At 31.5% G+C, this 26,437-nt stretch overlaps 1 protein-coding gene and 1 long non-coding RNA gene across 2 annotated transcripts; one reads left to right on the top strand and one right to left on the bottom strand.

The window, feature by feature from the left end:
- Window positions 1-13,733: 13,733 nt before the first annotated feature.
- LOC126671259 (uncharacterized) lies at window positions 13,734-15,335 on the top strand. The gene is made up of 2 exons (XR_007638955.2): window positions 13,734-13,994; window positions 15,074-15,335. It is a non-coding gene; the product is annotated as an uncharacterized LOC126671259 (long non-coding RNA).
- A 7,259-nt stretch (window positions 15,336-22,594) lies between these two features.
- Window positions 22,595-23,222, bottom strand: LOC126671308 (uncharacterized). Its single transcript, XM_050365072.1, has 2 exons — window positions 23,109-23,222; window positions 22,595-22,908 (listed from the first exon to the last, which is right to left on the bottom strand). The coding sequence occupies exons 1-2, from the start codon at window positions 23,200-23,202 to the stop codon at window positions 22,619-22,621; spliced, it is 384 nt and encodes a 127-aa protein (XP_050221029.1). The 5' UTR covers window positions 23,203-23,222; the 3' UTR covers window positions 22,595-22,618.
- Between the last annotated feature and the right edge of the window lie 3,215 nt (window positions 23,223-26,437).

Here is a 26,437-nt window from a genome sequence, read left to right as displayed (position 1 = left end):
TCCGGACTTTTTAAAATCTTCATTACTTATGTATGAACTTATTTTTATTCATCTAAATATTTGAATTTGTTTGTTTATAGACTTAAATTAATATTTGTCCCCTCAACTTGCAAGTATTAATCAATAAATACAAATTTTAACTTTCTGGTCAATTTAGTACATTATTTTTTAAAAATCAATTTGTCTCATTTTTATATCTGATCAAGTGCGTGCATTCACCCCCCCCCCCCCCCCCCCCTCTTCCAAAATGGCACGTACGTTCCTTAAATTTTAATTTGCTCCTTAAATTTATACGATGTGGTCAATTGACATCAAATTCAAATGTCTTTTAATCAATTTAACCCTTAAAGTTTTCGGTTTTTTTCAATTAAAATCATATTATTATTTATAAGAGCTCTATTAACAAAAATAAAATTCAATATAGTTGTTAAATCTATTTTTAGTATTAATTAGTTTAAAATTAATTAACATCAAATTTAAATGTCTTTTTAATCAATTCATCCCTTAAACTTGTTAGTTTTTGTCAATTAGATCGTATTATTATCATAAGAGGCTTTACTAATAAAAATAAAGTTCAATTTAGCCGTTAAATCTATTTTTAGTATTAATTAGTCTAAAATTAAGCAAAATAAAATATTACGAAAATTAATTATAATAATTCTTTAGAATTTAATAAAAGCAAGGTTTAATTACCCAAAAATACTCCACCATTTTAATTTTTTTTGCTAATGGCATCACCTTTTAAAATCTTCAATTTTATCTCATTTTTTAATTTTTACTTTCAATTTAATTATATGTATAAATATTTATTAAATTATTGAATAATTTAGTGTTGATTTAATTTATTTAAATAGAAATAAGATCGTTAAACTCATGAGCTTTTAATGAATTCAACAAATGTTCGATATATGTTAGCACGGAATTTGGCTCGAATATAAGTAAGTCAATCCATTTTTTCTCAATACTTGTAATAAGAATTTTATTTATTCGAATTTGGATTTTTTTAAGAACCCTTCTTAATTGTATCTTATTTTCGGAACCTTGATTCTTTTAGCTATTTTTCTAAATCGTAACTTCTAGAATGTCACTTCTTGAGTGAAAGTTTAGAATTTGATTTTTTTCTACTTATTGTGACTCTTACTATATATATATATATTTATATATATATTATTCATCAGAAGAAAAATAAATGACTAGCATATAACATATCATGGAAGAGAAAAGTATTTATAAAAACAGAACATCAAACGGGACACAATGTGCTTTTACTCTTCTTACTACCCTAGGAAGTGGTTATCTTACCTTTCGACTACACTAATATAATTTAAGGCAATGTGTTATAATGTGATGGAGAATTTTCATTCTCATAATATAGTTTAAGGTAATGTATTATATAATCTGATGAAGAATGTTTTTTTAATCAAAGGTGGAAATCGACTCTTTAAAATTTCATGTTAGTTGTTAGTTACCGAGGCGTGGTTCGAACCCACAACTTCTCGATGCATTTAGAGACGTTTTAACCATTCAGGTTAAGCCCACATTGGCGATGAAGAATGTTTTTTTTTTTTTGTCAAAGATGGGAATCGACTCTTTCGAGTCTCATTTGTTAGTTGTTAGTTACCAAGGCGTGGTTCGAACCCACAACCTCTTGATGCATTTAGAGGTGCCTTAGCCATTCAAGCTAGGCCCACATTGGCGCGATGAAGAATGTCATTCTCATAATATAAACATAAGATTGTTCTGTCTACACTAAAGTTAAGGAAGGGGCCCCAAGACAAAGACAGTCAAATACCCATAATAGAATTTGCCCTTTGTTTTTTTTTTTGAGGAAAACCGTGGTTTCATTGATAATTAGCTTTATCAGCCATGATATAAGGAAGAACCTCTTGAGGGACATCTCCCCTCCAAGAGTAATTATCATGAGTACTATACAAACTCCTTCTTGCTAGTAAATGGGCTACAACATTAGCTTTCCTGTTCACATGGAAAACTCCTGCACACACCTCTGGGTTTATCATCTCTAAACAATCAGAAGCTATTAAACTCATGTCATTACATTGCCAATTTTTGTTGAGGAAGGCTTCTACTGCCACCTTAGAATCAGAACTGATCCTGAAGGGAGTTAGATTGACTTCCATGGCTAATGTAATACCGTCTCGAATCGCTATGGCTTCTCCAACAGCGACTTCTGCCATCCATTCATGCTTCCTTCCACCCGCTGCTTTGACTTCCCCTTTCCAATCTCGAATAATTACTCCCGTGCTGAACTTTCCTCCTGCCTTATCAAAACCTGCATCCACCTGAATACAGTAAGTGCCCTGCCTCGGTGGAATCCATCTGTTATCCTCCGCTAATTCTCTGGCCCTGTTTGCTTGATTACGAGGCTGAGTTAGGAGCTTAGTTTGGAGATTCTGATAATCATCAATGTAACAGATTGCCCATTGCAGGGTCTGGTCTGTTGGCTTAATTTTCCTCCCAAAAAGCAGGTTGTTTCTATTACCCCAAACTGTCCATAAAAGCATGCCAAAGATCTCCCATTGTTGTTTGTTAAGACTGTCGAAAGATTTAATGAGCAAATCTTTCGCCTTCCAGTCTCTACCTGGCTTCAACTTTTCCGTTCCTTCCCATGATTTCCAAACCTCTCTGGCTTGTTTGCAGAACCAGATGGTATGCATAGTATTCTCAGGTTCAGTACCACAACACGGGCAATGCCAGTCAATATCCATCCCTCTCTGAATGAGATTGCATTTAACTGGCAACCAATCATGATATAACCTCCAAACAAAAATTTTAACTTTAGCAGGTAGATTTACCTTCCAAAAATTCTTCCACCACCTCCAATTATTTTCACCTTCTGACCCCTCTGCATTGTTCAGTAGCTTAACTGCTAAATGGTAGCCACTTCGAACTGAATAGATTCCTTTTTTGTCATAGTGCCATTTCAGGAGGTCCCTCTGATTGGTAATTGCCAGAGGAATGTTCAATATGCACTCAGCATCTTCCTTGCAAAAAACGTTTTCGATCATTTCTTTATTCCATCTTCCTGCTCCTATCATCAACTCATTTACTGTGACCTCCTGATTGGGTCTGGGGAAACTTATAACTCTGAAAGTGGTTTCTCTGGGCAGCCACTTATCCTCAAACACCTTGATTCGAGTTCCATCTCCAACCCTCCATCTTAAACCTTCTTGGAGAAGCTCTCTGGCCCAAATGATACTTTTCCACGTATATGAGGCTGTCCTGGTGCAACCTGCTTCCATAAAGCTGCTCTGCCTGAAATACCTCCACTTATAAATTCTCGCCAGAAGATTATCAGGTTTATTTATAATGTTCCACCCTTGCTTTGCTAACATACTCTTGTTGAAACATTCTAAGTTCTTAAACCCTAATCCTCCTTCACATTTTGGCCTACATAGCGCTTGCCACTTAGACCAGTGGATTTTCCTTGAACCATCTGCGTTTCCCCACCAGAAACGATTGCAAAGCCTTTCAATTTCCCCTATCAACCCTTTCGGCATCCTGAAGCAATTCATATAATAGACTGGGATCGATTGAATGATGGCTTTAATCAATACTTCTTTGCCTCCTGTTGAAAAGAAATTGCCCTTCCAGGATTGGAGTTTTTGCCCAATACGGTGAAGAATATCTTTGAAGCTGTTCTTTTTGCTTTTACCAACTGAGGACGGCAGCCCCAAATATCTCTCATGACACTTGACCACAGGAACATTTAGGATTCCTTGCAGCTCTTCTTGAAGTTCTCCTGTGATACCCTGTCCAAAACACAAGGCAGATTTGTCTAGGTTGATGACTTGCCCCGATGCTTTCGCATACACACTGAGTAAATCTCTAATAACGAGGCAATCCTTAATGCTAGCCCTAGCAAACAACAGGCTGTCATCTGCAAAAAATAAATGGGAAACCTGACACCCTTCCCCAAACTCAATCCCTTGCAAGTCTCCTCTTTCCACAGCCTTATTGATCATACTAGACAACCCTTGGGCGCAAACTAGAAACAGATAGGGGGAGAGAGGGTCCCCCTGTCTTAGCCCTCTCTTAGGAACGACACAACCCTGTACAGCACCATTCACCAAAAAAGAGAATTCCACAGAGCTAATACAGTTAATCAATTTGTTCACCCAATCATTACAGTAACCCATTTTTATAAGCATAGCTTCCACAAAAACCCATTCGACCCTATCATACGCCTTAGACATGTCTAATTTTAACGCAAGTGGGACATTAGTTTTTCGTTTAGAATGCTTGATAATATGGACACACTCGAACCCAATTAAAGCACTCTCAACAATTTGCCTTCCCGGCACAAAAGCGCTTTGAGCCACATCTATAACACTATCAAGAGTTTTTTTAAACCTATTGGCAAGAGTTTTGGACACCAGCTTATATACCACAGAGCAAAGGCTTATAGGTCTAAACTCTTTCATATTCACAGCTTTATCAACTTTTGGAATAAGGGCTACTATTGTTTTATTCACACTTCTCATATCACAGTTACCATTTAAAGCAGTGAGACATACCTTTGATATATCAGCTCCTACTACGTTCCAATATCTTTGGAAGAAGAGAGCGGGAAACCCATCTTCTCCAGGGGCCTTTGAAGGGGCCATCTCTTTGAGTGCTTGGTATATCTCCTCTTCTCTGAAAGTAGCACACAGCATTCGGTTCATCTCTTTAGTAACCGACTTTTGAACTTGTTTTGTAACTTCCTCCACCTCATTTTGCCCAGGCTTTACTGACTCGAAGAGATTTCCAAAATAGCTCTTGATTATGGAATTCACTTCTCCTGGAGCTTCTTTCCAATTGCCATTTCCATCAAATAATCCTTCTATCCTGTTCCTTGCTCTACGTTTTGAGGCCCTCCTATGGAAATACTTAGTGTTCTTATCCCCATAGGCCAACCAATCAGCCCTTGATTTTTGTCTCCAGCTGATTTCCTCCATTAGCAGCAGATCATCCAGCTCACTTTCTACTGCCCTCATATGTTGTAACGAGATGTCAGGGTCATTGGAGTCAATCATGAAACTTAGCTTTTCCTTCTTCTTTTGAATATTCTTCCTTAGATTCCCTATGTTTTCTCTTCCCCATTGTTTAAACTCCTTCTCGCAGTACTTCAACTTTTTTATCAAATCCCCCAAGTTGTCCACCCTTTCTGCACTTTGCCACGCCATTTGAACTACCTCTCGGAATTCTCCTTTAGTTGTCCACGCTTCTTCAAAGTGAAAACGAGATTGTCTCTTCCTCTCCCCCTTCTTTCCCTTAGGAACATCTTGACTGCACATAAGAATTGGCTTATGATCTGACCCCCATAGCTCATTCACAATAACTGAGGCTTTAGGATAGAGCATTTGCCAATTCTGGTTGATGAAAAACCTATCCAGCTTTTCCTTAATCACCCCATTAGTTCTAAAACCCCTCCACGTGTAATCTCCTCTACACCCATCTGGCTCAAACACCCCACTTTCCTCCACTGCCTCCCTGAAGTTTTGCATCAGGTAGAAGGGTTTTTCAGCTCCCCCCACCTTCTCTGATTGATCTAGGATTTCATTGAAATCCCCTCCCACCATCCATGGAGCTTCGAAGATTTTACTTAGCCGTTTTAGTAATTCCCACGAACTCACTCTTTGTGACTGCACTGGATTGCCATAGAATCCAGTAAACCGCCATTTCTTGTGAGCTTCATCAGTAATTAGACAATCGATATACCATTTAGAAGAGCTAACCACATTAACAGTTACTTTCTCATTCCAAAACAGGCCTAGGCCTCCTCCTTTCCCTTCGCTGTTTACACCAAAATAACCTGCCATCCCCAGCCTGTTTTTAACTATCTCCAATTGATTAATACTCATCCGAGTCTCCATCAGAAAAATTATACCTGGCTTCCATTTGTGAATTAATTCACAAAGGTATTTGAATGTCCTAGGGGACCCCAGCCCCTGGACATTCCAACTTAGCGTATTCATTGATCCCGGCGGACCTGCACCGCAGGTTCCACCGATAACATTGATAAGTTTCCTCCAGTCTCACAGTCTCCATGACGAGATAGCTCCTCTGGTTTTGTTTCTTTTCCTTCATTCCTTCCATCTTCTTTAAACCTAAAGCTCTCCCCTTCCAGATTAGTGATATCCAGTAGAGGGCCGAATTTTGCGAAGCCTTTCTTCCCCCTGTGGGCCTTCTTAAAAGAATTATTCTTTTTTCCCAATTTTCCTGCATTTATGGGCTTTTCCCCATAATGAAGCCCATTTTTTTCTTTGAATTTCCCCTTAATGCGCGCCAATATATCCTCCCCCTTATTTTCATAGAGATTGGTTATGCTAACATCCACTAACTCCATAGAGTTGGCTGATGTGCCCTCCTTTTGCAGCTCATGATTCAAATTTCCTATTGACGGTATGGTTTTGTGCTTTCCAACACCTGCCAAATCAGAAAACTCCTTATCTCTGGCCCCCAAATCAGCTATACTTTTCTCCTTTATTCCTTGAAACCCTCCTAGGGAAACTCCACTACTCTCCTTCTTCTCCTCCAAGCTCAGCTCTTTCAACAATGGTGGTTTTGTTAAAGGTTCAAAATTTTCCTCATTACCGCCTCCTTGCCTGAACCGCTTGTTCCCTCCTGTGACCTTTTGGATTGGCCCAGCTCGAATCCAATCCGAGTATTTATAATTTGAACTTTCCCCTCCCAATTTACACTCAGAACCAGGATGCCCTAGCACACCACATTTGAGACACAACTCTGGCAATTTTTCGTACCTTAGAGCCGCTGTGACCACCGTCCCTATCTCATCCATTTTGACCCTTAACCCTCTCTTCAAAGGTTTCAAAATGTTCACTCTAATTCGAACTCGTATGTACTTTCCTAAACAATCTCCAGATGCTCCTGGATCAACCTCCTCCACCAAACCTATCTGAGATCCCAAAGATCTTCCGGCTTCTTTGTTCAAGCACATCAATGGTAAATTGTGTATTTGTATCCAAAAGGACACTTGATCAAACTTTGCATTTCTGAAGTCCCCCACCCCTGTTGGTTCTTCCAGAACTATTAGTTTTTCCTGAAAATTCCATGGCCCTCCTTTCCAGACCCTTCTCCTATCTTCTAGAGAACTGAAATGAAACACGAAGGTGTTAATATCTACCATCTCAACCACCAAAGTCCCTTTTGTCCTCCAAATGTAATTCAGAGAGCCAATCAGTCCTTCCCTATTAATTTTCTTCGTTGATAACACCTTTCCGAACAATGAGCTCGCAACTTTCTGGGCTCCAGCTTTTCTCGCCTCCACCCCCAGATCACATTCAACTATATCTTCATCATCAGACAAAGACAATTGATACAAGGATAGAGAATCCATGATTTTTGACTATTCTAACTAGAGAAATCTAGAGAGAAAGAGCTGCTCTTTTTTAGAAAGAGAAAAGAAATATAGTTTGCTGAATTTGCCCTTTGTTTAAATAAGGACCTCCAGCAATTCACTCCAACCTACATACCAAGAAAACACCATCAAAATGATATAGCCTCTATACTCTCACAAATATATTCTATTTTACTATCAAAGTGTTATCTACAAATTGGAGAATGGACATCGGATCGACAATAACCGTTAACATGAATTCCATCCAAAAGATTATGATAAATAGCCTTAACAATTAAATTTTTGAGACCTTCCATCACCAAAACAAAAAGTATAGGAGAGAGCGAATTTTCTTGTCTAACACCTTTACCTATCGAAAAGTTTTTGGTAGGATTACCATTAATGAGAACCGAAAGATGAGAAGACTTAAAAATGAAAGATATCCAATTAATCCAAGCCGAATTAAAATTCACTCTAGCCAATATATTCATTATAAAATCCCACAATTTCAAAAACTTTCCTAAAATCAAGCTTATTAGAAAAACTTGATCCTTCTGCTTCAAAATTAAGTGCATAACTTCCGAAGTTATTAGTTGGTTTAGCCAGTTGCTATTGATTGATGAAAAATGATGAAAATATATTCATTTTCAATCATTTGAAGTATCAAAAAGATTCTTAGTAAAAAACAGTTAAACTAGTCATTTGGTGTTATTTGCTCAAAAAATTAAATAGATATTCATTTCTTTACTACACCCTAATTAATTAAGTAATATGATTAACTCACTTATTTAGAATAGCAGTACTAAATAGCAAACTTTAAATAAAGCTATAAAATATTTAATTCTAAAAAATTGTAAGTACTTGAAAAAAGAAAAGAAATGAACAATTAAACGGGAAAGTATGATAGAATTTGATGCGAGGGTTCAATTGAGAAATTACCTGTATACCACTACGTATAACAGCTTGCAAATTCGCATCTATTTTGATGGTCCCACACGTAGTTTAACAGCTACCCGAATAAGAAAAAAGATCCGCAACTTCTCATACTTTTCTTTACCTTTAATCTAACGCGTTTTTTTCATACATTTACAAGCAATCTTCCATTAAATAAAGCAAAAAAAGTATACATAAAACATGCACAACTTCCACAATTTTTTATTCCAATCAAACTTTTTAAAAACTGCCATTGACCATTTTTTCATTCTCTATATATACATTTTGATTCCCCATCACATTCTTTCTCAACTAATAAACACTCTCCTAATAACAAAATGGGCAACTACGTTTCTTGCACTTTAGCAACTCCTTTGATCAAATCCTCGAAAGCCGCCCGAGTCGTCCTCCCGGGCGGCCAAGTCCGCCAGTTTCGCCACCCCGTTAAAGCAGCCGAGCTCATGCTAGAGTGTCCGAATTTCTTCTTGGTCAACTCGCAGTCACTTCATATTGGCCGGAGATTCTCCGCTCTTGGAGCCGATGAAGAAGTCGAATTCGGGAACGTTTACATCATGTTTCCAATGAAAAGATTGAAGTCTATAATCACTGCTGCCGACATGGCTACGCTTTTCATGGCTGCCAATTCTGCTGCTAAACGAATTTCAGGTAAGGTCCAGCCTGCAGAGTCTAGTGCTAGCGTTGAAGAAAGTTTGGAGAGTAATAATGGCGGATCGAGGTTGATTTTAAGCTCGGCCGATGAAGAAAATCTAGGGTTTCCGATGGCGGAATATGAGTATAGATTATCTGTTTGTAGGTCAAGGAAACCTATGTTGGAAACTATTAAAGAAGAACCGGTTTATTCAAGATAATTAAGTTAGATATAAGAATTGTGTTTGGATGAATCATGTAGAGATAGTCTTGTTTCTTGATAATTTTCTCTTTTATTTTTGTTTTTATTTTTATTTTCTCTCAAATTCTTTTTAGCTAATTGAGAGATTTTATGGATAATTGAGAGGAAAGTGTGTGATTCATAATACATATTTTTGTTTGTATAGATTCTAATTAAATAGATATGATATGAAAACTAATTTATGTAGAGAAAGAACTAAAATTAAAGTATATGTGGCAATTAATTAGTTGTATAATTACCAATGAGCTTGAAATGGTGAATTCAGCTAAGATTAGAAATTCAATTTCTCCCATCATCATTCTCTCTTTTCAATTATTAAAAAAAAATAACCAAAATAAAAAAAATCGTGTTAAAAAATCAATATAATCCTTTTGAAAGTTGTAATTCTATAAAAAAAATTTCACCAATTCATTAGAAATCTATCTACTTTTTAAATTTATTTCAGTTGTCTGTAAGCGACAATTGAATGTGTAATCTTTTTTAATAGCAAAATTTTCATATATATCCACAATTTTATTATGTTTCTCAAATATACCATCTTTGTAAGATGGAAAAAGGTACAAAAACTCTCGTAATTTTCTCAAAAGTACACATAAACTTTTAAACTTTTTTCGAGCACAAATAAACCCTCGTTGTTTCAAAATTGAATTTAAACCCTCTAAATTTTAGGATCAGACAAATAAACTCTTCCGTTTAAGATGTCAATTAACGGAGTCAGATTTATTAAAAAAAAGGTTCAAAATGACCTTAATTTGCAATATAATTCATATTACTCCTTTAAAAGTCTTTTATTGATAAATAATTTAAATTTAGTAGCCCAATTGACACTTTTTCCTTTTTAATTAAAAAAACAACCTTCGGACAGAGGTCGTCGAAGGAAAAGACGAAGGTCTGTTCTCTCATAGAACAAACTGTTCGTTTGTTCTAAGACCTTCGTTGTCTGTTTTCATGGCGGGGAAGGTCGGCAAAGAACGGCGACGGTGGCTAGATATCTTAAATTAATATTTAATTAGGTTTTAGTTAAAATTTATTGTTTTAATTAGGTTTAATTGGTTTTTAATTTGTTTAATTAGATTTAATCGAGTTTGATAGGTTGAATTAGGTTTTTATTGGTTACGTTTAATTGGTTGATTGGTTTAGTTAGATTTAATTAGATTTTAATTAATTTCTTTAAAAAATTAATTAGTTAGAACTAATTAGGAAGAAGAGGGTAAACATATGCTAAACAATTCATAGATATAAAATTGATAAATATTACATTAAAATTATTTATTAACCTTTTTCGTATAAATTTATGAGTGACCCCTAATAATTAACATTAGTTTGTAACATTGATGGACTTAAAGGCAGTGTTTTAAAAACCGAACAGGTGGCCGAACCGGTGAGGCCACCGGTTTCCGATTCAACCGGTTTAACCGGTTCAATGACCGGTTCAATCGGTTTAATAAATTTAAAAAAAATTCTGGTTTACCGGTTTTTTACCGGTTCTATCCGGTCCAATCCGGTTCAACACCCGGTTTTTTACCAGTTCTATCCGGTCCAACCAAAAGATCCGGTTTTTTACCTTTTCAGACCGGACCACTGACCGATTCGCGGTTCAACCGGTCCGACCGGCCGGTCCGGTCCGATTTTTAAAACACTGCTTAAAGGTTTAATTAACTGATGAGTTTTGAAACAACGATGGTTTATTTGTGCCCGAAAAAAATTTAAAGGTGTATGTGTACTTTTGAGGATACCACCGACCCGCCGCTACCGACCACTACCGCCGAAAAAAATTTATGGCAGGCACCACCGTGACCTAAATCTTCATGAGAAGAGAGACCCATTCGTGAAGAGCAGCACATCCAAATGGGTCTGCTCTTCACGGTGGTGGCTGTCGAATTTATTTTTTTTTCGGCGGACGTGGTCGGTAACGACGAGACGGTGGTATCTAGTGGAAAAAAAAAATTTGATGGCGGTGTATGGTGGGTGCGGCGGTCGGAATGGAGCAGTTTCCGGTGATTTTTTTTACGGCTTTGATTTTTTAATAAAACTAATTATATTTTAGTAAATTTATTTAGGTTTGATTGGATTATTTCTTTAATTCACTTTAATAATTAAGTTGAAACAATTTAAAATTTGAGGGTGTAAATACTTTTAGAGAAGAATTTATTTGCATTTTTAATCCAGTATTTACCATGGTGGCATATGCGTGGCACACCATGTAGGCGTGGCATTTTTAACCCTTTCTTTATGGTTTTTCCCTTTTCTTTGGTGACAAATTAATGTCCAAAGCAGCCCTATGCCAATTATGAAGGACTCCAGGAAGGCCTATTTATAGCACTTATTTTGGGGGTTGTACAGTATTTGTCAATTGTGGGTATTTATTATTTAAGTACTTCCGATTTTTTCAGTTTTATATTTAAACAATAATCACTACTGGGAAACAGGTGATTAGCGACGAAAAATCCTATCGCTAATTACCTTAATTCATTGGCGACGGACAAAGTTGGTCGCTATCTTGTTTGCGACCAGGGCGTCGCAAATTGGCGACGGACAGGCCGCCGCCATAACTAATACTCCGTCGCCAAAACATCTCCCCAGAAAACGACATGGGCGACGGATTGGTACGCCAAATATAATTAGCGACGGATAATTGCAACAGTTCCGTCGCCAATTAGTGCCAGAATCCGGCAGAATTTTTCCGATTTCCGCCCTTTTTCTATTTTTTCTTGTCGATTGAAACATGTTAAATCTAGTATTTACAATTCACATTCAAACACGATTTCCAAAAAAAACGTTGTGGTATATTAACATGTAATAGTTTACATATGCGTACAAAATGTATAAAGGGATAAACTACAAAATGTATAAAGCGATAAACTACAAAATGTCACAAATACAAACATGATACTACAAAGTCTGAGTGTCTTCATTTGTCTGAAGGCCTTGGGGATGGGCGATACTGCGAAGGAAGGGTCTGTGTCATCTTCGCCAGCTCAGCCTGAACAAGTTGGGCCATCCTCTCATCGGCGCTCTCCTGCTGGGCACGGAGAATCTCCACCTCAGCGGTAATCTGGCGCAGTCCATCCTGGATTCCCGGCCTGCACACGCCGCTCGACCTCCTCGTCAACCCATGATCAGTAAGTTATTGCATTTTGGTGTATACTTTCACTACTGCTATTGTATGCCGACATGGTATCTCATACACTTAGAACTTGTTGCATGTACATGTCCTTTCTTTTAAGTTTACCATGAAAGTATGCCGACATGGTATCTCATACACTTGGAACTTGTTGCATGTACATGTCCTTCTGTTAAGTTTACTATGAATGTATGCTTACAATTCAACATACTAAATAGATGTGAATTTGTTGGCACTACCTGTATTGGATCGTATTAAGATATTTTCACATTAAAAATATACATAAAGTATATAGACAGTATACATAAAGTATACAAACATATTGTAAATAAAAACTAAAAAAGTATATTAAGGATATACATAAAGTTTACATAAAATATATTATATGCTGCAAAAATATACACAAAGTATTTTAAATACTGATAGTAACTAGTGTTGCCATTTTTGAAGCATTAAGGAAAAAACACAGTAAGTATACTAATAATATACATACAGTGTACAAAATTCGATTAGAATTACAAATTTATAGTATACATAAAACAAATCAGTACGTATAACAAATGTATAATATACATAAAACATTCAAAGTTATACCAAATCATTGTAATCATTAAAAATAAAATAATTAGAATATATAACAAACTGAGAAACATACATATAATATTCTCGATATAATATTAAAATTAATTAATTTGGATACATTTTGTTATTTTAATCTTTAAATTACGTAAATATATATAAAAAAGTGTATACTAAACTTATATGAGGGTATACTAAAAATATACAAAGAATATGATAAGAAAACAACAATAGTAGTAGGAGCAGAAAACTACAGCAACAGCAGGGGAAAACAACAACAGCAATAGAATAAAAAAAACAACAGTAACATTATAATAAAATCAAAAAAAGAGAAATCCACTGCATTTAAAATATAAAATGAGATTAGAAGAAGAGACTCGAGCTTGGTTATATCCGAAATTTTAAATTTCACTTTGAATTTTAAATTTGTAATTGATTTTCACTTCAAATTAAAACCGAAACTTTAATTGAATAATTAAATCTGTTCAAGAGAAAGAATAAAATACTTATATATGATTTGAACTTCAAATTTGTTTTCTTCTTATTTGAATCTTGCTGATTGAAAATTGGAAGATTGGAGAAGAATGGGCTGGACTGATCGTTGATTGAGAGAAATTGTTGTTTTGAGTTAGAACATAATTTACGTGTTGGGTGCAAAGTTTCTTCCTAAATCAGGTATGATACCATTTTTTCATGTTTCAAAAGAGTTGCCTCCAAATAAACAACATTGCCCATATTTTTAATAATATTTTAGGCAAATTGGATATTTTTCAATAAAGTCCTATAATTAAGAGGAAATTAGGCCCAGCACCACCAAAGGCCTAATTAATCTCACGGGTACGGATCTAATTCTTTCATTGCAAAATCACCATATGAAATAGAGGAAATTAGGCCAACACTGCAATAGGGCAAAATAATCTCACTTGTACGACTCCACATCTTTCATTGCAAACAGCTTTTATATTTCATCTCGCGTTGCTTTCTCCCGATCGTCATGTTTCGCCGATGCTATTGCCCACCACCAGTTCCGTCACCCCAGCAGCTGCTCCCGGTTCTGAATCTGTCGCCGGAAATAGTTAAAAGTTAAGGTTGGTTCAATAGTCCGAAATCCGATTTAAGATGCAAATTTAATTCTATGTATAGTGATTGTGAAAGTCTTAAACAATTCATCAGTTTAATTATTTTTTTATTCAGTTTTGTATTCTTACTTGTGAATTTGAGTCTTAATTTCAAACTGATTTATGTTTCTATGTTTGTTTGGTCTAAAACTCTTCATCTGTGTAGAAATTTTTTTTCAATAATGCTTCTTAAGTGTTTGATAAAATAGCTTAATGAAAATTGTGGTTCTAAATTTTAGTGATATTTATGCAGCATAAACAAATAGAATCAGAGTTGAGGAATAAGGTGAATTTGTTTAAAATGTCAAATCTAGAAAAAGCATACATGTCAAAATATTTAAAAAGAAGCAAAGAAGCAAATTGGTTGAATCATTAATGACAATTTTGAAGGGAGAGATGACAGCATAATCACTAGCAATGCCACGCAAATTTTTCCTTTCTTTTTGTTTGCCCTACTGCTTTTGTACTCTATACTTACCAATTAGCATCCATTTGTACAAAAGTCTATGCATACTCACTATGTATATTGTATATGATTATAGTCTTTAGTTTTTGACTTTTGAGTGAATTATAGTATGAGTTTTTATTTTACAGCTAGTATTCCTTTTTTTTTGCTAAAAAAATTACATATCAACAGTTTATTAATTTGAAACTTTTAATTAGTTTTTACCTAATGTTTGCTAATGATTGTCTATTATTTTGTTTGTACTTTATATTTTTTGTATTAAATTAATGGTTTGCTATACATTTTCTAATGGTGTTTTTTCTGTGTACTAGATTTAATGGTTTACTATACGTTTTCTAATGGTGTTTTTATGTTTACAAGATTTTATATTTTTTTTTCTAATATGTCTGTCATTTTAATTGTACTTTATGCTCGTCTTTCTTCAAAATCTTACTTATAGGTGCAACTTGATTTTTTGAATCATTTCAATTACAGTCATGGAAAATCATCTATTTATTTTAATTATATCTATTATTTTTTATTAAATAGTTTCTAACAGTTCACTAAAAGGTTACTAATTTTATATATTTTTGCTGATCAACAGCGTGAGCGTATTGCATTTCTTTTGTATCAATATAGGAACATGAAGATGGCTGAAAATATTGAGAGGGACGAAGAGGTTGAGTCAAGAAGACAAATGTGGAAGCAAGAAAGGCAAAAATGAAAAAAAAGTTTTAATACTTATGATTGTCTAGTATATGGATTTCCAGTTTTAGTTGTTTGTTTGGAGTATTTTGTTGTATAGGATTGTTTTCTAAACCTATGAATATTGGTTGTTATTTTTATTTAATTTTATAAATTTAGTATCTATTTACTACATTATTAGTTAATTAATGGTAAACTATATTTTAATATATATTTTGATAGAATTCATATTTTCTGTTCATATGTTTTTTTTTTGACTAATTTTCTTAATATGTAACTAGTATAGATATTGAAGATAACCGATAGTAAACTGTTAGTTAACTAATTTAATTTTAGTAATACCGTTAGTAAACCATGAGTTAACCATTGGTAAATTTATAATGGTTTTGTTGGTGGTTAACCAATAATTTATTAATGGTACACCAATAATTTTTATAAATTAAGTAATAATTCATTTTAATATTTTATAATTAAAAATAAATTAATTTGATTTTTAAATAAACCAACAATAGACCATTAGTAAAATATATCATGATGTTTTAAACTCACTCTTTGATGTAAGTAAAAAGAACATGGAGTCACAGCTCAATAAATCTCTTCGTCCCAATGATGCTATAAAAGAGAGATTCGAATCGGAAGAAAATGGAGTCTACACCTGAAAGAGAAAAATTGAACCCGTTATGTTTTGTGATTTTATTTTGTAGTTTATTATTGTAATGATTTTGTTGTTAGTTTACCAATAGTTTACTAATAGTTTACTAATAAGTTTAATTTTAATAATACTGTTAGTAAACCTTGAGTTAGCCGTTGGTAAATTTAAAATTATTTTTTGATGATGCTCTTAATTTTTTATGTATTTTTTTTCACTTGTGTATTTATTATAGTTTTGTTGTTGGTTATCCAATTCTTTACTAAGGTAACACCAATAATTTTAGTAAATTAAGTAATAATTCACTTTAATTTTACTAAAATAAAAAATAGTAATTTGATTTTTAAGTAAACCGTTAATAGACTGTTAGTAAATTGTTATTGAACTTATAATGATAAATATTTAGTAAACCGCTAACGAACTAATTAGATTATAAAATTAATTAAAATTCATAAAGCAAGTTGTTGAGTAGTGTTTTTTGTAGTGGAGGAAGGGAAGCATGGAGGATGATGATTGCGGATGCAGCAATTAGTTGTAATGACCATTTTTAAGTAAAAATTTATGTATTGTATTTATTTATAGAGAATTGTGTTTTTTTTAGTTTTTTAAAATAATTTTATTTTTTTATAAACTAGACTCTAACAGTTGACTATTAGTAAACTCTTAATAAACTCTTAAATTTATGTTATAAGTTAATCGACAGTAAACTTTTTTTTTAATTAAGTAATTTATATTTTAATAAATTAATAATAAACTATTAAATACACTAACTTATCCTTTACTAAATTAATAGTACTTTTCCCTCCTAACTTTACTTTACTTTTCCCTCTCAACTCTACATTCCAAACCCAACCATCACTCTTTACTTTATTTTTTTCTTTTTCCTTTTCACGTACATATACATACTCTATTGTTATAGCCTATAGCTTATAGCCTTCTCTCTCTCCAAAATTTATACAAAAGCTTTTCCAAAGCTCTTTACTTTTATTTTTTGATCTGCCATTATTATTATATTTATATGGACTCTCTTTACTTCCCCATTTTTACTTTCTTTTAAAGTTTCCTCCTTTCTTCCCCATTTTCTTCACTCTCTTTACAAATGGGTTGCTAAAAAGTCTCCTGCCTTTGCATAATTTGTAATTTTCTTTCTGGGTTTTCAATGATCAGTGCAACATACCTCTACTATGTTCTCACAGCAGCGGTTCCACTCTATGTGGCAATGATCTTGGCTTATGGCTCAATAAAATGGTGGAAAATCTTCACCCCTGATCAGTAAAATTTAACCAACTTTCTCCTTGACCCGTCTCTGTTCACATAACATTACTACTCAAACTCTCACTCAACTCTCAAAAATTCTCAATCCCAACTCTCTTAAACCATTGCAGCTTCATCATCTCCATTTCTAACCAAACTCCCAACCTTAAACAAACCAATCTCCTTCTCCTCCTCCTCCTCCTCTCTCCTCTCTCCTCTCTCCCTCTCTTTTCTGTCCACATTTCCGTCAAGAAACGCCGCCAAACCAAGATCCGCAAGATTTTCATGCCGGCGCTCAGTTCTACAATGACCGAGGGCAAAATTGTCTCCTGAATTAAATCAGAAGGCGAAGTGTTTTTCAAAAGGGAAAGCGTCGTCGTTGTAGAGTCTGATAAAGCTGCCATTAGCAGCAGAATCAATTTAGGATGGAAACATGAGGAATCGTATTTTGGCAATAAATTTTTAGTCAAACTGTATATTTCAATAACTTTTAGTCAACTGGTGTTGTTGATATTATTTTATCATTTTGAGGGTATTTGTCTAAAAATCTCTATAATTAAATTGGTTCATCTATTGTAATTGTTTTGCTTTTTGGTTTGGATCGTGACCTAGCTAGTTGGGCCTGTTGTAAATGCAAGGCCTTTAGTTGTTTTCTTTATTTTTATTAGTGATAGAGCTTTTTACTTGTGTTTTTTTAACAAAATGAATTAATTAATTCTTTTTAAACTAATAATATCTTAATTTGAAATATAATATTTTTTAGAGTTAATTATACAAAAAATCATGACCTTCACACCTTTTTCACGAAAATTACATGACCTTTCAAACGTGACAAATAAAGTCACAACCTTTTATTTATGTTCAAATTCAACATTGGCACATTTTTCGGTGAAATTTTGCTGACTGGGACACTTGATGGGTGTGCCGCGTGTCCTGCCATGTCAGCAAAAACACCCCTAGTATTAAATTTGCAGTAAAATGAAAAATGACGCTTTTATTTGTCACGTTTGAAAAGTCATGTTATTTTCGTAAAAAAATGTAAAGGTTGTGATTTTTTAGTGTAATTAACCCTATTTTTTTTTAACGTGAGTGTAACTTGATCTTTTGATAAAATTTAGGAATTATTTGCAAAATACATGTTTATCCCAAAGTATTTACACCATTTTTAGCCATCTTTCTCTTATTTTCTATACTACCTATTTTTGTAACTTATTTACAAAAGTACCCACTATATATAGTAGTTTTATCTCATTTTAGGTTAAATTTTTACATAACCACTCTTTTTTTTTTCCTCTCTTATCTGTCTTCTCTCTCAAAGTTCTCTCTTCTTTTCTTCTTTTTTTATTCTTCTTTTTCTTTTGATTTTCAGTTTGTCTCTTCCGGTTGCTTTTCCGTTCGTCTTTTCCGTTTACTTTTCCATTCGCGCTTCCGTTTGTCTACTTCCGATGGATTTTTCATCGTTTCTGGTCGTTTTTCTGTTCGTCTCTTCCATTCGCGCTAGTTCGTTCGCCTCTTCCGTTCACGCTATGGATTTCTCGACATCGTTTTTAGATTTGTGTATATTTTTATGTGTTTTGGTGATGATTTAAACATTTTGTAAATAAATTATTGTAGATATATAACTTTTTTTTATAAAATTGTTCGATTATTCATAAAATTATTTTGTCTTTCTCTTATTCATAGATTTGTTTATTGCTACTGATTTTGTAAAAACAAATTGATTTATGGTGTATTTGTAGTGATTTTATAATATATTTATGTTATAGTGTATTTCTGGTGTATTTGTAGTGTATTTCTGGTGTTTTTCGGAAAATCTATGTTTTTTGGTATATTTCTGCCGTTTTTTTAGTATATCTATGATGCATTTGCAGTGTTTTAATGGTATAGACCACAAAAACACTACAAAAATGCCATAAATACACACACACACACACACACACACACACACACACACACACACACACACACACACACACACACACACACACACACACACACACACACACACACACACACACACACACACACACACACACACACACACACACACACACACACACACACACACACACTCACACACACACTCACACTCACACACACACTCACACTCACACACACTCACACTCACACACTCACACTCACACACACACTCACACTCACACACACACACACTCACACACTCACACACACACACTCACACACTCACACACACACACTATATATATATATATATATAAACACTATTCTTACACTATAAGAATACCATAAAAATATTATATATACACTATTGTTGTAAAAACACGATAAAAAAAATTCAGGAAAAAAATCTATAAAAAAAGAGAATAAATTATTGAAAACTGAAAGGCTGTATGTACAATCGGTCGGTTCAGTCGATCGAACCGAAAAACCGAAATTGGATAAAAAAAAACCCAAAACCGAAAAACGGTATTTATGAAATTAAAAAAAAATGTATTTTTCCTAACTAAAAAAATATAAAAAATAAAAAACTGACAAGTAAAAATGTAAATAAGCCATCGAAATATATAGTGTAGGAAATTACCACTAAAATCTATATGCACGTATGTGCTAGGAAAGAGCTAAAAAGGAAAGAAAATTATAGCTATTTTAGAAGAAAGATCAACTAAACTCAATACTTTTATGTAAAAAATTAAAATTATGGATAAACAATCTAGAGATATATCAATCAAACTTAATTAAAGGTAAAATTAATAGAATATTTTGATCTTATATCTCTATAGAACAAATAAATTTATATATAAAATTAAATAAAAAATTATTAAATACATTTTAAATAAAAATAACAGTTTGATATAAATTATATACAAAAACCAAAAAAAACCAAATACAAAAAAGCTCTAATCCGTAAAAAGAAAATTTATTTTAACTACTTAATTAATCATTTTGATATATTAGTCAATAGTAAAAATTTGCCCATATAAATTTGTCAGAATTTGTTTGCTGATACTAAAATATTTTATTGTTATAAAAATTTATGATCTTTTAATTATAAACTAATTTATTATATAATAATGGCCTAATCACTCAAAAACCCCTCACCTTTAAATTTTTTTCAATTCCACCCCGACGTTGAAAAGTTGTTAATCTTACCCATTTTTAAATTTTCCGTTTTCAACTGTACCCCAATTTTTTAATTTTTGTTAATTTTTTTACTTTAATGATGAAATCATTCAATTAACTAAGTCTAAAGATGAAATTAATTTTTTTATTCAAAAAAGTACAAATAAGTCTTTTATTTTTAAAAACTAACTAAAAACCATAATCAAATTAACACTAATTTAAATTTTAAATTAATTTAACTAAATTTAAATAAATTTTAAAAACATACAATTAATATATGCTAAACATGGATAATGTTTTTAAATTTTTTCCAAATGAAAATGACGTCAATTTAATATTTCAGGGTACAATTGAAATACAAAAATGCAAAATAGGGTAAAATTGACAAGTTTTCAACGTTAGGGTAGGATTGAAAAGGGGTTAAAAGGTCGGGGATTTTTAAAGCATTTGGCCTATAATAATATATAAGTTTACAACTTTTATTTTAGGGATAATGTCATAAAAATTCAACAACTTTACACGTTTTCTCAATTTAATCACGTTTTTTAAAACTTCTCATAAACATATACCAACTTTCATTTTTTTTAAATTCATACACGGCGCTGACGTGTCATTTATTCATTAGTGCAATTTGCTGAGGTATAAGTCATTTTTAACCAATGAATGAGTGACACGTCTGCACCGTGTATGAATTTGGAAAAAAAATGAAAATTTGTGTATGTTTATGAGAAGTTGTAAAGAACACGATTAAATTGAGAAAATGTGTAAAGTTTGTGGATTTTTATTACATTAACCCTTTATTTTATATTTTTTTAATAAAACCTTCATATTTTTATTTAATTCTTATACATAGTTAATTAATAATATGTCAAAATTTATGAATATATAAATTCATTTTATAGTCTCTAAAATGTATATGTGTTGTGTTGGCAGTACTTTTATTGTAAGTGGATATCGATGAGATTGGATAAAAAAACAATTAATATTTGCTTCTCACCAAACATATGTTATATGTGTTCAGAATTATTAAGCATTTTTTAGTGACTCAAACCCTAACTTATTTAGATTTGAGAAGCAAAACATTCAACTATGGCGGCAAATATCTCCTCCGTTATGACCCCATACATATGATATTTGTGCAGCCACCCCTACTTCACCGTGAAAGCTTGACAATTTCTATCTTATTTTAAGTTAAAAAAGGACAATGTATTTTTGGTTTATACCATTGATAAAAATAATAAACATTCTTAAAAATAACTTTTGGCAATTAAATCCGTCAATTTTGCAATTTGTGACAAGTATAACAACTTTAAATTTATTTTATAGTTGATGATTTTCTTTTACATAATTGATCTAATTTTATTTCTAGTTGGAAAGATTATGAAATCATCATAAATTTAAATTAAAAATTATGTGTCAATAAATTTGAATTTATTTAGCTATAATTGCCATAATCATAAAATTAAGGGATTCTATCATCACAAAAAAATTAAAAACATTTTTATTGTTCAGATAAAAAAAATATATGAATTAGATAAAATTTTATCAAAATATATATTTTTTTGTATTTTTTTTTACTTTCACTTGATTTTTTTTCTAGTGCGTGCCTGATTTTAAAATTTTATTCTTACACTTTTTTTTTCTTAGTCCATGTCTTTAATCTTTTTTGACAAAGTCTGTCAAAATCTCAGGTGTTAATAGTTATTAAAGCCGCTATATTATTGGCGGAGTCCTACATATGTCTCTTAAAAATATTAATATCTTAAGACGTGTGTATGAAGATTTGAATTCAAAACCTCGATCTCATAGAAGAGAATCCCCACCACTAGATCACACCACCTAGTTTAGTCCATGTCTCACTCCTACATATTTTACTCTAAAATAGTTCTCAATGGTTTCTAAACAACATAGTTTTCAACGGATTTTAAAAAATTTAATTTCTAACTATCTTTCAATAGTTGTTAAAAAATAATTTTCAATAGTTTCTAAACATAAAAGGTTTCTAAAATAATTTCTAGTAATTTCTAAATAGTTTTTAAAATATTTCTAAAATAGTTCAAATTACTAAAATGGTTTTAAAAGGTTTCAGACTATATTAAAAATTAATTTTAATATGTTACATAAGAATTTGAGACAAACTCTAAACAGACAGAAAATATTTGTTTTCTTCCTTTTTTCCCCTCTTTATTCTGACCTGCCTCTCCATGAGGCAGCTAACAGAGAACATTGATCAATTACAGGACACTTTCATTCGGTGCATAACTGTCAATTTATAATCACTTCATTCTAATCTATAACCGTAACCCTAAAACGGAAAACTCTAAAATTTTATAAACATTTCTTCTTTTTTCTCAAAAATTTTATAAACATTTCAATACAAATAAAATAAAACATCAGACTTAATAAATTTCTGTACAACACAGTATAACTATACATAATTAATTATATATACTGCATATTAATTAGATGAATTAAAATAGAAACAAGAAAAATGAAAAAAGAACCACTAAGAAATACAAAAACAAGTGCACTACCAGCTGAACTAATAATCTTGAGAGATTCACATACCATAGAAACTCTTTTGTATTGATCATAATTATAACCATAAATCTGATAATCCCAACCATTTTGAAAATTTCTGCAACAATTTTCTAATCTTTCTTTCATTCTCATTTCTGCCATTCTTTCTCTTAAAACTCCTATATTTGCATCCACCATCTTTGCAGATCTTCCTGTCCATAAAAAACATATTACATATGATTAAAAACAATTCAAATAAATTAAAAAAAAATTATAAAGCATGCATGCATGGGAAAAATAAAACTGATTTGATCAAGTATGTATTAGATACTCAACATGGAAATTACTGAAAATTAAAATTTATATTTTTAGTTGTCTATAAGTTGATGGACTCATATGTTTATATATTTACCATCATGATTGAAGGTTTGGGATCTAATATGGAGAGGATACTTGAACTTGCTATAACAGGGAAGGCACAAAGTGTAGGAAGATGATAGAGCCATGGATTTGGAAAATTAATTTTAGGGAATATTATAGGGTTTTGGTTTTGGTTTTGGTTTTACATATTTATATTTGCATTTTGTTAATGTTTATCACTTTTGTTTTGTAAATAAAGAATAGGTCCAATGCCATCTGTGCTTGAAGAGGTCCAATGCTATGATGAACATCTGTAATTCATTCAGCTACAGGTACTAAATATATATATTTATGTTTTTTAAAAGATTTATTTGTATTTTAGTCCCTCCTCACATGCCACCATTTGGCCTAAGTTGTCAGAAGACAAATTTCTCATCTCTCTTGTCTCAAATTTCAAGCATAATTGTATGTTTATGAAAAATTAAGCTTTCAGTTAGGGATAGATCCTAAAGGTATAATTTTTCAATGTAAACAATATTTTTTTATCATTATGGAGATAATACAATATATTTATGATAAATTACTCTTATTTAGAAAATAAATTATAAAGTTTTTATAAAATAATAAATATTTTTACAATATATAAATTTTTATGAAAATAGATAAAACAAATTAGTTTGTTCCCCAATCAAAAACTAATTATAAAAAAATAAATTAAGAGAGTTTAATTTATTTTATTTTTATCAATTAGATCCTTCGTATTTTGAATTTTTTATTTGGATATTAACTCATATTATCAAATCATTAGACAAAAATATCTTAATTTTTTATTCAGAATATTAAAAAAGATTGCATTAATTTTGGATATATAAATTGATTTCCTTTCATAACGTATTCAATTTTTTTATTTTAACTTACTTTCATAATTATATTTGTTCAAATACCACTCTCTATCAAAATGTGTTTTAATAAATGATTCATTTTAATTTTAGTTTTTCAGAAACTGTGCATTTCCTTACATAAATATTAATAAAACAATTTAAAAATAATATTTAAAAGGAGAAAAGTGGCTTCTTAAATGCTAGTAATAGTTTTTAAGGTACGTAAGAGTTTAATTAGAGGACTTAGAATGAGTACAGTGTGAATTTGTTTTGTGATGCTTACAATTATTTCATTTTTTATAAAATGAATATTCTTTGTTCAATTATTATTATAAAAATAAATTAAAATCAATTTCATTCCGATAGTAAATTTCCTAAAGTTAATGTAGGAAAGCTTCATATCTATTATAGCTAAAGTGCCATAATAAAGAGTCTTTTGGGATGCTTTGAGAATAGAAGTTTTAGATGGATGCATACTACTTCTCCCTTAATTAATTATTATTCCCTCTATTTTTCATTAGTTGTTCATTTAAACAAAAATATTTGTATATAACAAATAATTAGAATTTTAAATAATTTTTATAATTAAATTGTAAATTTATCTTTTTTTATTGAGTCATCTAGTGAAATATTTAATAAATTTAAATTCGTCAATAATAAATTTAATAAGTAGAATTATATTAGTCATAATATTTAATTGTATTTTAAGATAAAAAAATAATTTTTTAATATTAATAATTTATCTTAAATCGACAACTAAAAACAGGAGTATTATATATATATAATCATTCCACATAATTGCATATCCTATTTGAATGTACAAAATAAAAATTTAAATTTTACTACTTGAGATATTGTCTTTGGATGTGTACATATATATAAAATAATAAAAACATATGAGTAACAAGTTTTATTTTTGATAAATGATAGGTATATTAACACAAGCACAAGACGTGGCAGCTGGCATAAAAAAAGAAAGTACAAGAAACAAAAAGCAACCAATAGTCTGAAACTAATTTCTTAACTTTTTAATTAAAAATATTATTATCATTATATAAAAACAAAGAATTTTAATATTTATAGTGGATCACGTCCTCAGAAATGCAAAAATAAAAAAAAATAAATCTATATAATCCGTGCTTGTCTCCGTGAAAATTTTTCTATTCTTTGCTTTTCCAAAGCTCCTGTGAGTAACATAATTCATGCATTATGTGTAGAATTTGTTCATGATGTGTTTGGACATCTCAACTCAAGTCTATATATATATAGATAGCACAGAAAATATGTTAGGTGACCCTTCATTTTGAGCACCATAAATCAAAGAGAACACAAGGAGGATGAACTTAGCTTGTCATCATGATCTTCATGTTTAAATTTGACATTAATGTTTACTTATAAAAAATAGCTAATTAATAACACAAAATCAATACCTTAATTGAAGGATTCACTCATCAGATAATTTTCATTTTCATTTTCATTTTCATTTTCAAGGACCATTAAATTAAAATGCTTTATGCATTACTGCATTAAAATGGAGTTAGTAAGCGCAAAAAATAGACAAAATTAAAAATATAAATTAAGAAGATATGGATGCAATTATTAGGAAATGGTATGAATATAAAAGAAGTGGTTAGGTAGGGATAAGATGAAGATCTGAGAGTATAAAATTATGATGAATTTAAAAAGGTGGCAAGTGTTAAAAGATCTGTTAGAGCCAGTTTATATAGAACAAGTGTCTCGATTGTATGTAAATTGAAATTAATAAATGTAACAGTTACCACGTAGCATTTTGAATAAAACCCCTGTCTTATGGGACAAACGTTTTGCCTTTCACGTATTACTTTAAGAAAATAGCCACCACGATGAGATATTAAAAAAGAAACGAACAACATCAATAATTTATGCAAAGTCGAATTATCAATTCCATAGAGATAGGAACATTTAATAAACAATTTAATTTATTTTTGAATCGTTTACCGATTATAAAGAGATTTTTATGAATTAAAATTAAAAGTAGTGCAATGTAGTTAAACAACTAATTACTTAAATATTTAAATTTGTGAATTGATATTCATCAAAAACAAATTGTGAATTGAAGATTTAAAGGTTAACATTATATATATTGTATGATTTCTTGATTTTACGGATTCGATTTTTCATTAAAAACTCATACAAAAATATTAATCCCTCAATTAAAATTTTAGTTATCCATAAAAATAAAAACGATAATAAAAGTAATAAAAGAAGAAAACATATTCAAAACACAAATATTCAAATCTCTCAGTAACGGTGTTGTCGTTCATCTACAACTAATTTTGAAAAAGTATGGTTGCCGGCTCTAGGATGAACAACTAAAAGCTGAAAATTAACAAAAGAAATTCTAACTGCATTATAAAGTAGTATAGTTTTATTAAAATAGAAATAAAATCGCCTAATTCTTGTCTAATTTGACGCGCGATGGCTCTCCCCCCCAAACCCCCACAAAACCCTAACCCTAGCT

This window comes from Mercurialis annua, linkage group LG3 (assembly GCF_937616625.2).
Source record: "Mercurialis annua linkage group LG3, ddMerAnnu1.2, whole genome shotgun sequence".
Lineage (NCBI taxonomy): Eukaryota > Viridiplantae > Streptophyta > Magnoliopsida > Malpighiales > Euphorbiaceae > Mercurialis > Mercurialis annua.
Note: the sequence above shows the minus strand (reverse complement) of the source record. Positions and strands in the feature narration are given on the sequence as shown.